Source organism: Dromiciops gliroides, chromosome 2 (genome assembly GCF_019393635.1).
Source record: "Dromiciops gliroides isolate mDroGli1 chromosome 2, mDroGli1.pri, whole genome shotgun sequence".
In the NCBI taxonomy this organism is placed as follows: Eukaryota; Metazoa; Chordata; class Mammalia; order Microbiotheria; family Microbiotheriidae; genus Dromiciops; species Dromiciops gliroides.
In genome coordinates this window covers 159,134,716-159,153,587 of record NC_057862.1, presented here as the reverse complement: position 1 = coordinate 159,153,587, position 18,872 = coordinate 159,134,716, and the positions used below count along the sequence as shown (strand labels likewise).

The 18,872-nt window shown below is 39.0% G+C and overlaps 1 protein-coding gene across 1 annotated transcript in view; it reads left to right on the top strand.

Moving 5' to 3' along the window:
- LIPC (lipase C, hepatic type) overlaps positions 1-18,872 on the top strand; it is a 243,772-nt gene that overhangs the window by 200,077 nt on the left and 24,823 nt on the right. The window contains 5 exon segments of the mRNA XM_043984773.1: positions 1,870-2,103; positions 6,230-6,258; positions 6,260-6,292; positions 6,294-6,392; positions 6,394-6,475. Coding sequence (XP_043840708.1) covers positions 1,870-2,103; positions 6,230-6,258; positions 6,260-6,292; positions 6,294-6,392; positions 6,394-6,475 — 477 coding nt within the window.

Here is an 18,872-nt window from a genome sequence, read left to right as displayed (position 1 = left end):
CCTAATTCTGGCCTTCACCACCCATCACCTGGACGATAGCAACATTCTCCTAATTGACCTTTCTGGCTCAAATCACTTACCACTCTACTCCATCCTACACACTTGTACCAAAGTAATTTTTCTTAACCACATATCTGACAGTGTGACTCAGTTTGGCTTTTAATGCCCTATACAACCTAACCCTACCCTCGATTCAAATACTTTCTAGTTGTGTTACCTTGAGCAAGTCATTTAACCTCTGTCTGCCTCAGTTTCCTCAACTCTAAAATGGGGAATCATAATAACACCTACCTCAAAAGGTTCTTGTGAGGGTTAGAGATATTTGTAAAGTACTTACCACAATGGCTGACACATAGCAGGCACTTATATCCTTGTTTCCTTCCCCTTCTTTCCATGCCTTGCAATATGGAAAAACTGTATTTCTTTTTTTGTTCTTCACTCTTGATAATTCATTCCCATCTCTGTGCCTTTGCACTGGCCATCCCTCATGCCTATTCCCTCTGTCTCATAGACTCCTCTTATTTTAAGACAACTCAAGTGAGGCAGCTAGGTGGCACAGTGGATAAAGCACTGGCCCTAGATTCAGGAGGACCTTACTTCAAATCTAGTCTCAGACAACTTGATACTTACTAGCTATGTGACTCTGGGCAAGTTACTTAACCCTTATTGCCGCCGCCCCCCCCCCAAAAAAAAGACTTAGCTTAAGTACTATCTTCTGAACCCTTTCTTGACCCCCAGTCCCACTTGCTAATACCTATTCTCCCAAACTACTCATATGTGTGTATGTATATACATACACATATATATTCAATTTATACTTAGGCTATACATATGTACTTGTCTTTCCCCATCAGAATGGAAATTCCTAATGAATAGCGACTGTCTTATTCCTTGTTGTTGTTTTTTTTTTGTACTACCGGCACCTAGCACAGTGACTGGCACTTAGTAGGTGCTTAATAAACATAGATTGATTGATCTGAATTGGGGTCTGCTGACTCTAAATCTAATACCAACTCACCTGCATAGTTCTGAACCTCAGTTTCCTGTTCTCTAAAATGAAGATGGGGACAATATTTGTATTATCTATCTTCACAGAGCTGTGGTGAAGAAATTATAAACTGCAAAGGGCTTGATTTGATTGAGATATAAATGAGATGGGATCCCATCCTATGAAATTGGAAAGGACTTATTATGAATGGAATTCATTATTATATTATTCTCATCTTTTTTTGACAGGGTCTAGATATAAAAAAGTCTGAGGACAAGTGTCTATGGTATGACTTTTACATGTACTGTTCTGTGGACTACTGTACAGGTAGATGAAATACTTGGGTTTTCGGGAGTTTTTTTGCAGCTGAATAAGAGTATTGGCATGTAAGCTCATCCTCTGTAGACTTGCCAAAAATCATTTATCATTATCTTTATTGTTAATTACTACTAAGGGCAAAGTGGAAGACCTAACCACTAATGGCAAAGTACAGGCTAACAATATTGTGCCAATCTTGCTTTAACCATGGGTAAAAAAAAAAACCAAAAAAACATTTGTAATGATCTTATTAGCATCCCTCAAGTGACTTTGAAAGTACTAGAAACTGGTTTTCCTAAGTAGATTAAGCTTTCCCCCTACAATTTTGTTTACACTCTCTAAAACAACCCAAACTACGTCTGGATTATTGCACCATCAACTCTGAATGACTTTATTTCTAATGACTGAGAGTCTAATATGTAAGGTCACGGCATTATTGTAACAAGAAAAACCTAATATTTCTCTTCTCTCTGTCCTCTCTTGCACAGGAATGCCCTTGGTGTTGGAATATCACAAAGCTCAAAAGCAAAATTCATCCTGATTTTCTTGTACTTTCATATCAGGGCTAGATGCAGCTGGTCCCTTGTTTGAGGGTACATCCCCCACTGAACGCCTGTCACCAGATGATGCTGATTTTGTAGATGCTATTCACACATTCACCCAGGAGCACATGGGGCTGAGTGTGGGGATCAAACAGCCAGTGGCTCATTATGACTTCTACCCCAATGGAGGCACCTTCCAGCCTGGTTGCCACTTCTTGCTCATGTACAGACACATCGCGCAGCACGGCTTTCATGGTAAGAAAAGCAAGATTAGCCAAGAACTTTGGCCAGTGGGTATTCTTCCCTGCTATTCTAGCAGTAGAAGCCCCAGAGGTTAAAAACCAACCCTACAAGAAACTACAAAATCATAGTAGAGAAGTGACATGAAAAACTCTTGGCCTGGTTTGAAAAGGCAGTCACAATTGTTTGGACAAATCACATGACCTCTCTAAGTCACATTTTTCTCATTGATAAGATGAAAGGGTTGGCACAAGATAATCTCTAAGGTCACTTTGTTTTGTTTGTTTTTTGGAGAGGCAATTGGGGTTAAGTGATTTGCCCAGGGTCACACAGCTAGTAAGTGTCAAGTGTCTGAGGCTGGATTTGAACTCAGGTCCTGCTGAATCCAGGGCCAGTGCTCTATCCACTGTGCCACCTAGCTGCCCTAGGTCACTATGTTTTAAAAGGCAGCTTGAAATAGTACAGCAAGGTCAAACTCAGATAGAAACAGGAGCCATTAAACCATGCATAAGGATCCCTGTGGGCTGCATATTAACTTGGAAAACTACATATTAATATTAAGTATGTTCTATTGCATTTTGATGTATTTTGTTAAATATCTCCCAGTTACATTTCAGTCTGGTTTAGGCTACACTGGAGAGTGTTGTGGACCACAAGGGGGTCACACATTTGACACCTCTGGTGTGGCGGATAGAATGCTAGACTTGGAATCAGGAAAGCTTGAGTTGAATCCTACCTCAGAGATACTTACTAGCTTTGTGATTCTGAAGAAGTCACTAAACATCTTGGAGCCTGTTTCCTCGTGTGTAAAATGGTGGGAATAATAATAGAAACGTATATTTCCGGGTTGTTATAAGCATCAAATGAGAAAATATAAATACACATGTCTATAGGAATATTTTGTAAACTTTAAAACACTATATAAGGGGCAGCTAGGTGGCACAGTGGATAGAGCACTGGCCCTGGATTCAGGAGGACCTTAGTTCAAATCCAGTCTCAGACACTTGACACTTACTAGCTGTGTGACCCTGGGCAAGTCACTTAACTCCAACTGCCTTGCAAAAAAAAAAACAACAACAAACCACTATATAAATGCAAGCTGTTATCATTATTTTAAAAGTGCAATCTAATTCTTTCCTTAGAAAATATTGTTTGTTAAATTGTCCATTTAGGGCTATTTTCCCCCTCTATTTTCTCCATCCCAACCTTTTGGGGAGCCCTAGAGTTCACATGCAAAATGATGCCAGGCCTACCACCCTTTGCAGTTTCTGATGCACAACTATTTACTGTAATTCACTATATATATGACACAATTCAACAGAGACTGATGAAGCTTCTCCTGTATGCAAGGTGAGAGACAGTCTTGATGTAGTAAATAGAGAAGACCTGCCTCAAGGCCCACATGAGTCAAATCCCAGCTCTCACACAAACTTGCTACGTGGCTCTGGGCAAATCACTTAACCTGTCAGTGCCCCAGGAAATTCTGTAAAGCGGCAAAATTGGAGATCTGCATTGATAGTGGGGATTTTCTCACTAAGAATCCCTTATGTGAATGAAATTCCAGAGCTACTGCAAATATATATGTACACATGTGTGGATATACATATATGTATATACGTGTGTGTATAGGTATGTGTGTGTGTGTATATATATATATATATATCACATAGTATATATACCACATAGTGTGTTTGTGGGTAGATATGTACATATGGGCATACACACATATACATACACACATACATATATACACACACACTAGACTGTGTGTATACTTACCCAGTGTAAGGTCTTCAGCACTACTCCCTCAATATTTTCCTACTTGATCATAATTTAAGGGAGAAGATAAATTACCTTGCCTCCCCTTTGTGTTACTATCCTAATGTACTAGCATGCTCGTTATGCTAGACCTTCACCTAACCCAGTCATCTGCACAACACAGAAGTATGGTATGAGCTTGCTATTTCCACTCAAATCCTGAAACCTTGAAGGAACTAGAAAAACCTGTTTGCTGATATCTATCACAAAGAAGCACTGATTTATCTGTCCTCTTCTTTAATCAGGAGATTCTATCAGAGTCTATAAAGCAATGACCATAAAATATTTATTCTTTAAATATTTCTGTAGAATTTTTATGACTCAAGTAAGAATGATATCTATTTGGCCCATTTACATTTGACAACCTACCCACATAGAGAGAAAGTTCTAAGGGCAACCAAAAAAAAAAGCCAACTTAATTTTTAAAAGACATGTTAGAAAACAAAAAAATACTTAATAAAGTAGTTGATATTAACAAATGGTTTTTATAAAATTAATTGCATTATATTTAACCTTGAATTAAGACATTTTCCTTCTAACCTTGGGCAGCTCCTATTTGTCAAATTATAGACAGGCCAACCCTACTGCAGTCAAGCAGGAAGTCTCACTTGAACTGTATAACACAAACCAATGGATTTGGAGAACAGAACTTGGCTTTGAATTTTGGCTCTGCTATTTATTACTTTGTGTGACCCTTGATGAATCCTTTTACTGCTCCTCACTTTGTTTATTTCTGAAATGAGGGGGTTGGATTACATGATCTTTAATAATAATAATAATATCTACTTAGCTAAGTGAATAGTCAAGAAGACTTGAGTTCAAATCCTACCACAGACACTTACTAGCTGTGACCTTGGGTAAGTCACTTAACTTCTTGCTTCAGTTTCATCATCTTGAAAATGGGGATAATAATAGCACCTACCTTACAGAGTAGTTGTCAGGATAAAATGGAATAATACTTGTAAAAGCACTTTGCAAACCTTAAAGCACTATATATAAAGGCTAGCTATTATTGTTAGTAGTAGTAGTGGTGGTGGTGGTGGTGGTGGTGGTGGTGGTAGTAGCAGCACACTTTTAGCTCTAAGTTAACCTGGAATCCAGAGATGCCTTTTAATGGATAGACTTAAAACATTGTATCTTTATTTTCAGTAACTTCTAAGTGAAAAAGAGGTGGGGAGGAGAGGGGAATGGAGGGAAGGAGGAATGAAAGGAAAGAAGGGGGCAGCTTTAGGTGGCGCAGTGGATAAAGCACTGGCCCTGGATTCAAGAGGACCTGAGTTCAAATTTGACCTCAGACACTTGACACTTACTAGCTGTGTGACCCTGGGCAAGTCACTTAACCCCCACTGCCCCACAAAAAAGAAAAAGAAAAGAAAAATCACAGAATGAAAAGGAAGGAGGAGGAAAGAGAAACAGAGAGACACAGAGAAAGACAGAAACAAAAACAGAGAGAACCAGAAGAGATCTCACAAGCCATGTAATGAAACCACCTTTTTACAGATGAGAAAACTGTGGCCCAGGAGAGTAAAATAACTTTACCACAATCACACAGGTAGAAAACATCAGAGGTAGGATTTGAACCTAGATCTTCTAGCTGCAGAGCCATTGCCCTTTATACAGTACCATATTGCTTCTTTTACTGCACTATATATATGACATAGCTATACCTTCAGAACCTATTAAGCAGTAATTAGAAAAATCAATTAGTACCATGAGTCTTGTTTTCCTCTTTCACTAAAATATTTTCATTCAGAAGACCCAATCTGATTTCTCCCATACTAATAGACACAGGTTTATTTGATTATCTTTGAGGTGATTGTGTTCAGGGAGTCATTGAAGACAGAGCCAAAGGAAAATCTAGACCTCAAGTCAGCATTCTGTGGGGATGTCCTCTCTCTTTCTAGCATGAAATCAGCATAGGAACTGTGTGTAATGGACAGTTGTAAGTAGCATTTTTCATGCCTGGGTCAAGTTTCACAATGTGTGCCCCAGAAAAGCAGCACGCAAAGAACCTTCAAATGAATATAAGACAAATTCATAGAGGCTTAAAAACATAGCGGGACTATAGTCCCCATTGTGGTGGAGGAAGTGAGGGAAGGTAAGTAGAGGACATATAATGGCTGGAGAAGAGGAAGCCACACCATCAGGTATCACACATCCGATCTTAACTAGTTATTTCTTGCTAAGCTATTTGTATGCTGCTGAGCGAATGTCATGCCAGCCCCTTCCTAAATGTCGGTGCCCTGAAGAAAAAGCCCTGGTCGACCCACCCTAGTTACTCTGGTGGCAAACATCTTAAGATGACTCTATTGGCATGTTTCAGGGATCACGGAGACAGTCAAATGTGCCCATGGAAAGATCAGTTCACCTCTTCATCGATTCCATCCATGCACGACCACCTGCAGAGCACAGCCTACTGGTGCAGTGACATGAATACCTTCAACAAGGGTCTGTGCCTAGACTGCAAGAAAGGCCGATGTAACACCCCTGGGCTATCACATCAGGAAGCAGCGGCAACAGAAAAGCAAGAAACTCTTCTTGGTCACGCAAGCACACACCCCTTTTAAAGGTAAGTAGGAAGGCTCCAAATTAGTTGTGTAACCCCCCGCCCCCCCCCAAAATGGGCCTTGTTATGAGGAAATAGATAGGGGGGTTGGGATAGGGGTTCTTAGGAATACTCTTTAAAGAATTACACCCTCTTGCACACAGATCCAATTCAGAATAAAATATTAGTTTATTTGGGGAGCTAGGGAAGGAAACCAAGAGAGAAATCCTTGGACTTCTCATGGGGAGAAGGCATAGCACTAGGCGCCGCTCTTTGAGATACCTATCCCTCTAGCAGGAGACAGGCAGATACTTCTATAGAGGTCAGATGGTGATCCGATGAGGTGATCTTCTGACTGTGGAAAGTTCCCCTATTGGGGGAGGAGCATCCTCCACTGCTGGTGGCTGGGGGAAGTTGGGTGAGGGGTGGCTCTGGATCTCTCAAGCCATGTCTCTGCCTCCTTCTGCAACAAAAGCAGCCACCGCACCCAATCCTATCTCCCCGAGGGGTGGGGGAGACTGGTTAAGTGTGTCTGTCCTTTGATTAGTTTCTCAAGAAGAAGGTTCTATTGATTTACCCCAGAATACAGGGCACGCTAGGCCCATAACTGGACTCTGCCCTCCTTCCTTTTCCAAAGGTATAGATAATATTCAAGCAGAAGTGCTTGGGAATCTAGTAGGTTGTTTTAAATATCCTTTTTTTGGGGGGGAGGGGGAGCTGATCTCTATTTCCCTTATACATAACCCTTGCCTCAAAGCCCATTTGTAGAGGATTCTTCCCACTGGCAGATAATTGATTATTCCAGTGCTTTGGTACCTGCATGAGAGGGAATTGGGGTGGGGGGCAGTGGGTAAAAGTTAGTGAGAAGAGAGATTCCAGTGTTGAGAGAGAGAAGTGAGACATTCCAGGCTCTCTTCAGATTCCTGAAGAGAGAGACAGACTTTGTGAAGAGCCAATCTGATCAAAAATGTCAGCTCCTTTACAAATCAACTTGTTCAGCATCTGTCTCTCCCTTCAGACACCTGAAGAGAGTCTGAAATTGCATCACACTTTCTCTCAGAGCTGGAAGCCAGAAGACCAGGATCTCTCTTCTCGACACCTTTCACAACTCTGCCCCTCACAAAGACACCAGACAATGAATCATCAATACCTCCAATGAGAAGAGTTCCACCATAAGTGGGCTTTTGTGTCTACAAATACCGCATGCAGATGTCCAGTAGAGAGCACACCAAGGACAAGGGATCGGAAAGTGTGAAATCTAGTTCAGCTCCAAACTAACTCATTGTTTCATTCAGCTCTTCCCACTAAATCTTCTCATCTGTAAAATGGGGGGATTAGGCAAAAATCATCCATAAACCCCTTCTAGCTCTAATGATCTTTGTTGTGAGTAAAGCAATTTATAACTTTAAGGAACTATATGTTAATTATATAAGCTATATCAGTTACATAAACTATATCTACATAATTTATGTAACTTATGACTATATAAAACTTATAAACTACATAATTATTAGTAATTTAAACATCCCAATTCTAAAACAGCACATATTCTAGTCGGTAAAGTTCTCATGGAATCATTAGGGTTTTTTTCCCCCCAACATCCAGCTTAACACATTCAGGCTCCTGCCAAGAACTAAAAAAGCCCCTATGTTTCCTGGAACAAATCATGTGGCCAACTTCTTTTTTATCAAAAAGAGTAAACCTTGTTCTTCTAACAAACTTCCCCCAAGGTTTAATCAGCTGATTCTACCCAATACATCATCCAAATGAGAGGATTTCAAACCCTAGACTGTTTTTCAGATGCTCATCAGCTGGAGTACTTACCCCAGGGTATCCAAACACAAACTCGGCCCCTCTTTGGGTTGAAGAGGAAGGTCGGAAGGAAAGAGCATGGCTATACTTTGGCCTACACCAGAAGGGAAAGAAAGTAGGGAGGAATGTTGGTACTTTAGATTTAGGCTGAAATCTTACAGGATGAATAATCAGTCTACATCTGTTTTGCATCAACATTTCAGCCTTACTCACAGATCTAGACAGAGCTCACATCTTACCGCTTTTCTGACATTTTTAGATAACTTTATCAAGGGTATGCATGGAGAATTGCAACGATGATGGAAAGGTTGCAAATACCAACTAAATTACTTTTTAAACAAAGGATCCCTTTACCTGCCTGAACTTTAACTTCTCTCCTGATTCCATCAAGGAGCTAAGCAATTCAAGTAATCATTAGCAGTGCATCATGGGCATAAAATTTCTCGTGTCTCCCGAGTGCTTCAGACAGGAGGGGGCAGCCTTTCACAAAGGATGGCTGGCCCCATGTTCTAGGGAAGCTATTCCTTAAGTATTTCATGACCTGAATTTATAGTCTGTGGAACTGTTCGAGTGGAGGACCTGACAGCAAATGGGTGAAAAAAGAGAAATTAGATAGACAAAAAATGGTGAAGAAAAGAATATATTTCTTAAAGACTAAACATTTTAAAAATAATTTAAGATTAGCACAGTGCAGTAATAGTGGAGAGATACCAGACTTGTAGTCTTCAGAGTGAGGTTTGAGTCTTAGCTTTGCCATTTATAAGCTGTATGATTTTGAACAAGCCACTTTCCCCCTTTGTGCATCAGTTTTTTCATCTTATAAAATGGGTATAATAAAATACTACTTACCTCACAAGATTGTTGTGAAATGAAGGGTATGTGAAAGCAATTTAACATAAAGCTATCTTTTTCAATAGTTGTAGACTTTAAAAATTGTTCATATTTCGGAATGTATTTTCAAAGTTTCCCAAGGAATAAGGCAAACGAAATAGAGGGGTGGACAATTGGAGAGTGCCTTCTTTTCTTACACAGCCCCCAGTCCAGGTTCTCTTCACTTCTTACTCGGACAATTGCAATAGTCTCCTAATCAACCTCCTTTCCTCCGGTCTCTCCCCTCTCTAATCCATTGTACACATAGCTGCCCAAATGATATTCCTAAAGCACAGGTCTGACCCTGTCACTGCCTTACTCAATACATTTCAATGGCTTCCTTGTTCACTCTAGGACTAAATACAAATACCTCCCAAGGCCATTTAAAGACCTTCACAACCTGGCCCCAACCTCCCTTTCCAGGGTTATTATACACCAGGACTCTTCCCATCTTCTTCAGCACAGTCAGAATGGCCTTCACACATGGCATTCCAGCTCACATCTCACTCATTGCCTTTGGTCTGGATTTTCCCCATTTCTACAATTCTCCTTACCTCTGCTTCATAGAATTCCTTACATTCATCAGAGCTCAGCTCAAACACTATCTCCTACATGAGGCTTTTCCTAAACCACACAACTGTTAGTGCCCTCCCCCAAAAGTTTACATTGTATTTATTTTTATGTATTTTACATATTCTTAGACTCAATGGTAGAAAAACAGGCCCTGAAGCCAGGAAGACCTGGGTTCAAGCCCTAACTTTTGGCTTATGATGGGTGTGTGACTCTGGGCAAGTCACTTAATTTCTCAAGGCTCTAAACTTCAGAGAAGACTCTAACCTGCACTGAAAGAGGGAATTTTCCTCATCCTGGAATTAACCTTATACCAAGAAATCAAAGGGCCAGTCTCTATTCTGATATCTTTTATATGTACTTATGGGTACATGCCATTTCCTCAAATAGGATATTAAGTTCCCTAAAGATAGGGTTTGTCTCATTTTTGTCTTCATATCTTGAGTGTCTAACACAATGCCTGTCATATAGTTGGTGTTTGATAAATGCTTATTATTGATCGACTGATACAGACACTTTTTAGTAGCCCCCAGGCAACCTAGGATGGTACTCATTTTTTCTTGTCCTTTACTCTCCAAGTCAGTGATGAGAAACAGAGTATGGTATTCTTCCTTCATCCCTTATCACTGGGTGGTGGGGCCATAGATAGGTCAATATCAAGCCAGCCATCATGATAATCGGTGGTATAACTACTAATTATAGTGACGGCCCAGCCATCCACTGGAAAGAAGGAAAGGGAGCACTCTACTACTCTTTCTATGTGTCCCATGACTACTTCTAGATCTTGGGAATATGAAATTCCTATAAGTAAAAAGATAAAGTAAGTCATCAGCTTTCTCACTCTGTCTGGCCACATCTTTAGTATCATTAGTTGCCATATTTAACCCCACATCACAAATGCCTAGTAACTTAAGAATTAGTAGATACATCTCAAAGTGATCTTAGTACCTTACTTCTAAATTCCCTTTGTGATACTTTTAGACCACATTTCTACCTATTCTGAGGCTTTAGCATGACATGGATGGAAGTCACCCTGAGTTCTTGATAGCTTTACCAACAGAGTGTAAGCTCTGGTCAGTAACACCAAACTGAAAAGACTTAGAGTATTGGCCTGGTGATAGACATGCTGTCTAAGGATCAGCTTAACTAACTGGAAAACCCTCATCATTAGAAGGTGATGAAATTTTTGGCCCTAGAGACATATTAAATAGACAAAAATATCGAATGCCCTTCTATCCTGTATGAACCCTTATATTTCCAAAGTGACCATCTTAAAGACCTACCTCCAAGCCAACCCCAACCCTTTAATGATTGTGCTTTGGGTCTTTTTATTTAAGCATTCTGAAACCACCTTATTATTATTACCTAGCCCAGAGTTTTCCATCTCACTGACAAAGATAACATGAGTAACTTTGTCAAACGTATGGCTGAAATCTAGGTAAATTCCATCTAACCTAACAATCCTGTCATAAAAAAGGAAATAAGGTCAGTCTGACATGATCTCTTCTTGATAAACTATACCAGTTCTTAATGATCACTGCCTTCCTTTTTCTAAGTGCTCATAAACTATCCCTTTACTAATGCATCCTATGATTTTTTCCAAGAATCTACATCAAAATTACAGGCCCAGAATTTGAACGATCAATACTTTATCCCCCACTTTTATTTTTTAGAAAATTGGAACATTTGACCTTTTCCACTTGTGTTGTACCTCTTACATTTTCCAAGATTTCTGAGACTGTGAACTGTGGTACATCAATCATAATTCTTTCAGTATCATAGGATGTAATTTTTCATGACCTGATGACTTCAAACTCATAGAGGACATTTTAACATGAGCTTACCTTACCTTTGGTCTCAAGTTGCTGATAATCATTTTTGTTATGCTGTCTAGTCCAAAGATCCTTCTCCTTAAAAAAGAGAAAAATAAAAAGAATGAAGTAGTTTTGCCTTCTCAGTAATCCATTGGTATTAGCAGTGGTTGCATCCCTTTTAAAATTCTCCTCTTGCCCCCAACAAAGGTTTGGGGTTTTTTTAAACCTTTTTTTTTAAGTCTTGGTACTAGTTTATTTAGTTCAGTATAGACTATGGCATTCCTGACACTACTTACTAGACTAGTAATTGTTACTCTTGCATTTATTTTTCACTCCCTGCCTTGATCCCATCTTCTACACATTTCTTTTTTAAAAATCTGAGTTGTTCAATGAACTCTCTAGACCTATATCAGTCTCTTTAGACAGCTCCCCTTCTTTCTCCTCAATGCAGTCACACCTGTTTGTGTTTTCCAAATTTCTTTCTTGAAAATATATCATCCCTCTTGAGCAAACCTCCCCTGAAGAGTTTTAGGACATTAGATACTATTTATCCTCTCTCTGAACCCTTTGAAAAATGCTCTCCCCAAATCTCAATGCATGTTAAATAATGCCTGGCTTTTTCTCTCCTTCTTTTTCATGAATTTCAAGACTGAATGGTCACTTCTTTTCATGGCTCACACATCTCTCTCTCTCTCTCTCTTTTTTTTTTTTTAGTGAGGCAATTGGGCTTAAGTGACTTGCCCAGGGTCACACAGCTAGTAAGTGTTAAGTGTCTGAGGCCGGATTTGAACTCAGGTACTCCTGACTCCAGGACCGGTGCTCTATCCACTGAGCCATCTAGCTTCCCCCCACACATCTCTTTCAACAATCAGTTCATCCTTCTTTAATAAGGAGCTCTAGAATTTTGCCAGGAACCAAAGTCAAGTTTACGGGCCTATTTCTTTTTTTTTTTTTTTTTTTTTTTTTTTTTTGTGGCAATTGGGGTTAAGTGACTTGCCCAGGGTCACACAGCTAGTAAGTGTTAAGTGTCTGAGGCCAGATTTGAACTCAGGCACTCCTGACTCCAGGGCTGGTGCTCTATCCACTGCGCCACCTAGCTGCCCCTACGGGCCTATTTCTTACAGAATGCACCCTATTTTCTTTTTTGGAAATGGGTATGCCTGCCTTTCTCTGGTTTTATAGTACTTCCCTCACTCTCCACAATCTTTCAAAAATCACTGACAGTGACTCAGCAGCCATAGACCTTTCAATCTGTAGGATGTGTTGCAGACAGACCTGGTGAATCACATACAGAATCCTGGTTCTTCCTGTTGCTTTTCTGTCTTGAAAAAAAAATGAAATCATGCTTAAGACAAGGTAAGAATGTATCACCTGTCCTGCTTCTGGTAGAGGTAGAGCTCCAGAAAGTGTCTGGATAGAGTCATTTCCCCTATCACTATTACAGAATGCCTCCATATCATTCATTTATTCATTCATTCAATGAGTATTCACTCCCTACTATGTTCCAGCCACAGTGCTAAACATTAGAGGAGCAAAGACAACATAAAACAATCTATAACCTCAAGTAATTTATATTATACTGGAGAGAAACAACCCATATATAGACAGATAAATACAAAATACAGACAAGGACCCTATCAAATGGGTTGATTGAGATAGAATTTTAGACAAATCCTAGGAAGAATTTATTGAGTGACACCTCAAAGGAAGGATTTTAAAGGATAGGATTTTAAAATAGATAGAAGTGACAAGGGAGTGCATCACAGGTCTATGCTCTGTCTCCTCAAAGTGTTGCCTAAATCCTTTGTCCACATTATACACCAATGATTTTCTTTACATATCATTTGTATTTACTTCTCTGTGTACATGTAGTATACTGTTTTTGTCTCTGTATCCTAAGTACATGGAGCAGAGTCCCTTGCTCATAGTAGGCATTTAATAAGTACTGGTTGAAATGAAATTGAAATGTCATGATTGCTTCTAGTTTTCCCTACACTGATGCTCTTGGAAATGGTTGCCACCACATTTCCCATCTCTTATATCTGGATTTCCTCCCAAGAAAAGAACTTCTTCAATAAGTGTTACTTCAACACTCCTTTACCCCTTCAGTTACTTTTGAAAACTCTTCCAAAACTATATTCCGGGCATGAGTCTCGACCCACTGAAACTTAACAATACCTATACAATCAAAAGTACTTTTTAAAAATCAAGTGCTGTAGCATGCCCAGAAGATGAGTTTACACACATCTTTGTATACGTGATGTTCATAATGAGAGTACCATGGAGGCCGCAAAGTAAAAGGAAATGAATCTGAGTTGGTGGGAGGGCCAGGATTTAAATCCTTCCTTTGCTACAGTAGGTAAATGACTTGGTCTTTCTGGGCCTCAATGTCATCCTCTGTAAAACGAGAAGGTTGAACTAAGTTTGCAATGTCTTTTCTAGCTCTGTCTATACTATCATCTCTAATTCGTACTGTTTACTACCTAGACCTTATATATTTGCATATAGAAATATCTCAGTCAATGCATTTCCCCCCCACACACACACACACACCCTCTCTTCTTGGATATTGCCTTATATGAATTACTGATCTTATCACCTGTTTTTCTACATCTTTTGTAGTTCCTTCTTACCTTCTATGGTATTTGGTTTGGTGGATAGATTAGGCAGTTTCCTCTTTTCCTTTTTCAATTTAGAGCTTTCCTTCTGAACAGATTCCATTTAAATATATATTTGGCTTTCACTAGGTACACTCCATCCTTGGGTAAGAATCTAGAACTCCAATATTTTAAGTCATGTTCCAGAAATTCAAATCCCATTTTTCATCACCATCAAATTAGCTATCTGTTCACTTACTAAGTGTACTTTTCTATTCAGGAGCTCCTACCTTTAATTGGTAGAGATGATAAAAAATGTTACATATACCTGTGTAAGGGCCTTCATTTCCTGCCCAGGGCTTTATAATCCTCAGTAATGCTTTATAGTTTTAATATGTCACTATTATTTGTTCCTCTGTGAATCACCAGGAAATAGTAGTGGTCTTCAGTGAAAAGTCTTGGGGGCAGGGGCAGCTAGGTGGCACAGTGGATAGAACACTGGCCCTGGAATCAGGAGTACCTGAGTTCAAATCTGGCCTCAGACACTTAACACTTACTAGCTGTGTGACCCTGGGCAAGTCACTTAACCCCAATTGTCTCACCAAAAGAAAAAAAAAGTATAGAAAAGTTTTTTGTGGGAGGAGGAAAGCTAGGTGACACAGTGCATAGAGCAATGGCTCTGGATTCAGGAGAACCTGAGTTCAAAGAGGGCCTCAGACACTTGACATTTACTAGCTGTATGACCCTGGGCAAGTCACTTAATCCTCATTGCCCCACAAAAAAAAAATGAAAAGTCTTGGGAAGATTTCTGCCACATAGAAACCCCATTAAGACAATAGATCTCTCTATTATTATACTATATTGACAGAGAGTTGGCTTGGCACCCCTTTATAGGGATTCATCAATTGTTTATTTCCTTTTTTTTTTTAACCATGACTGAATTGCCTCTTCTGATGAAATCTGTAGATCATTCAATAAAGCATAAGAAGCTGATTCCTCAAGAGGATGCAACAGCTCTTTCTCCCAAATCCCTTCGAGCAAAGAGCTTTATGCCAATTTCTTAGCTTAAAATGTTCAATGGTCCTTCTTCCCCTCTATCTCTGTACCACATTTTTCTATTCTCCAAACTTCTGACCCAGGCTAGGCCTTTCCTTTGTCTCTTTAGTTTCCTTTTCTTATTTGCCTTCTTCTTGAAGATTTAACATTTTTTTAAAGGAAGAATTTATTCTCCCCAACAATGAGCAGATTAGAGATTCACTCATCCTTTCATCTCCTCTAAGACCTGAGACCAGCTTGTGCTTTGTAAATAAATAATTGCTGTTGGAAAAAACAGAAACAGTGCAGACTCCCTTCAGGCTATTACAAGATTCCCTTTGTCCTCTGTACTTCTTGGAATGGAAAACCTTGATTCTCTATGATTTCTGTTGGTAGCTCCCTTGGCTCACCTATTCAGCAATCTTCCTGGGTGCCATGTTGATTTGCTACACTCAGGGCTGAATTGGAGTGGCCTCTTGAGTAAAATTTAAATTATTGATGGCAGGCTTCTTACTTTCCCCCCCAGATATAATACTCAGATGCCTTGATTAGCAATTAGCACTTTCTTGCTACCTCCTAACAGAATCAGTAATGCTCTATCTTTTAAATAGGAATTTTATTACTATCAAGGCCCTTTCAGTCAAATAGAATTACCCACCTTGCTTCCCCTTTTCCCACTGAAGTTGATTCTTCTTGTGTTTCTCTAATCACTTCAATCCTTGTCTCTTCCGGTCAAAAGGCATGATTTACTTATATTTGGTGATTTCGATGCAAAGATGAGCACAGGGGAAGATTGTGAAAATAAAACTGGAGAATACACTTTGGGATTAAGAAAAGAAACCAGAAGCTTGTAACCTTATACTGTACATGAAAAGTTATCTTTTGAGAGTTATAGGGTACTGGCATGACCAGTACTAATTAATATTTTTTAAATGAAATCGGTGATGTCCTAATGGACAGGAAATGATTGCTTCCCAATGTGGGAGGGATTTCAGAATCTACTACCTGCATATAGTCAGGTTATTGATGGGTTAGAGTGAATGTCAAAATCAAATTAGAAGAAAGGATAAAGAAGACACTATGTGATAACAGCAGCTCCAACCTGATCTACTTTAAAAAAAAACCCAACAATTGTCAATTCTGATGAATGGACAAATGTAAAGACTTTGATTCCATCATCATTTTGTAGAAATGTTAATGAATGCCATAGCCAGGTGGCTGAAAGGCTAGGACCTCAGCCAGGAAACCCTTGGTCTCCTTGCCAAATAGAAAGACAAGACAGAGAATAAGACCACCAGATTAGAGTACAAGCTTATTTCTAAAATATGTGGGAAAGGAATATAGGCAATTCTAAGCAGTTCACCTCACAAAATAGCAAAAATCAGTCAAGGGGGAAATGAGCTCATGGAGAATTTGGCATAATATACAGGCAAACTAAATTATCCTAAGAGCATCTATAGGAAACACTGGAATGAGTAGAACAAATAAATATGAAATGGCACAGACCTGCTGTTGTGTCTATACCCACCTATTCTGATTCAATCATCTCCGTACTCAACTTAGTACCCAAGAAAGTGGCAATGGTACTTAAGAAGGTGAATCTGAGAAAGGTAGCTAGACTTGAATATATATCAGGGAAATTTTTGCTGAAAGCAAAACAATTTTAAAGATATGTAGGGATTGATTTTCAAAATATGTCAAACAAGGAGAGATTTCAAAAGAATGGAAAAATCATGAATAGTAATTTTTCCCAGAGAAGAAAAAGCTTACCAAGAAGATACCTTGCAGCTACTGAACCCATACACCTGTTTTTTTCTCATCTCCACAAAATATTGATGAAATACCATGCGTAAGTGTATCCCAGATAAAAACATGTGAACAGGCATGTTGTTTTTTCCACAGCGGACCACACCTCAGTCACACACCAGACTGATAAATATAGAAAATAAAAAATCCCACTGTATTCATTATTAACTTCAAAAAGGCATCTGATTCAGTTATGCAGCATTAAAGCTTCTCCTTAAACCTGTTTATACCTTGGTATTTTTTTTACCTTGGTAACTCATACAAGATTCTATAACACTTAAAACCATGGAGAATACTTTGTTCAATCTTGTAATTAAGTATGACAAATTTAATAGTTCAACGTGGCTTTGAGTTTCAATATCAAATGAGGCAAAAAACCAATGGGACTCTATGCTTGCCTAAGGTGTTTGCTATCATCTTAGAGAATGTTGTACGAGAGTCCAGATAAAAGTTGGACTCCCTATTGATAGTAAGGGAGTAAATATGGTTCTTTTCATAAATGACGTTTGTTGCACTAAGCACCTGAATGCTTAAGAACTTCCTCAATGAGATCCACTGCCATGCAAAAGAAATAAGTCTAGACATCTACATGAAAAAACAAAATGGATTAAAAACATATATTGCCCAGATTATAACTTGAGGTTGAAAAAAACCCCAAATCTTATCTCTCACTTTCAAAGACCTATAATGTGTCAAAAGTCATTAGTATTGATATTGGCCAACTGGTTCATCTGTGCATTTATTTTGGACAGGTACAGCATACGGACAATGAGCTACAACCAGAATTTAGAAGGAAGAGATTAGATTGGAATTTTGGGGAAACTAGCACTTTATTTGATTTAATGCTATATGATTCAATAAAAAGCCAGGTGGTGTTTTTTTGTTTGTTTTTGTTTTTTGCTGGAAATAAACCACATGGGGGCAGTTAGGTGGCATAATGGATAAAGCACTGGCCCTGGATTCAGGAGGACCTGAGTTCAAATCTGGCCTCAGACACTTGACACTAGCTGTGTGACCCTGGGCAAGTCACTCAACCCTCATTGCCCCCCCCCCAAAAGAAATAAACCACATGCCCAATGAATAGAGAAACCAGAGAATTGCTAAACACATTTTAGTTTAAGGAGAAAGAATATTATTGCACCATAAAGCACAATAAATAGAAACTATTCTGATAAACATGGAAAATCTTACATTAAGTGATACTCAGTGAAGAAAGCTGAGCCAAAGGAGTAGTGTACATGACTAAAACAATGTAAATAAAGCTAATAAGAAAAGACAATAAAACACAGGTCAAATATAATGAACAATGTTGGTACCAAACTATTAAAATTAAAGCACACATCTCTCCTTTCTGTTATTATCAGTAAATTACAAATGGGCAAAGTGATATCAGTTGCATTTAATCTAGTCAGTGCTTTTCCTGAACTATATTAGGAGAAATAATAATCATAATCCTAACAATTAGCATTATACTGTGCTTTATATATATATATACACATATATGTATACATACATATATATTAATTCATTTGATCCTCACAATAACCCTGTGGGGTAGGTGCTATTCCCCATTTTACAGATGAGGAAGCTGAGGCAAATAGAATAACAGAATCACACAGCTAGTAATTTTCTGAGGCTGGATCTGAACTCAGGTCTTACTGATTCCGGGTTCAGCACTCTATCCATAGCTGTGTAACTTTTTTTTTTTTTTGGTGGGGCAATGGGGGTTAAGTGACTTGCCCAGGGTCACACAGCTAGTAAGTGTTAAGTGTCTGAGGCCGGATTTGAACTCAGGTACTCCTGAATCCAGGGCCAGCGCTTTAACCACTGTGCCATCTAGCTGCCCCTGTGTAACTTCTTATAGAATGTAATGTACTAAAAAACAAAAACAAAAACAAAACCAAAAAACCAGAATGT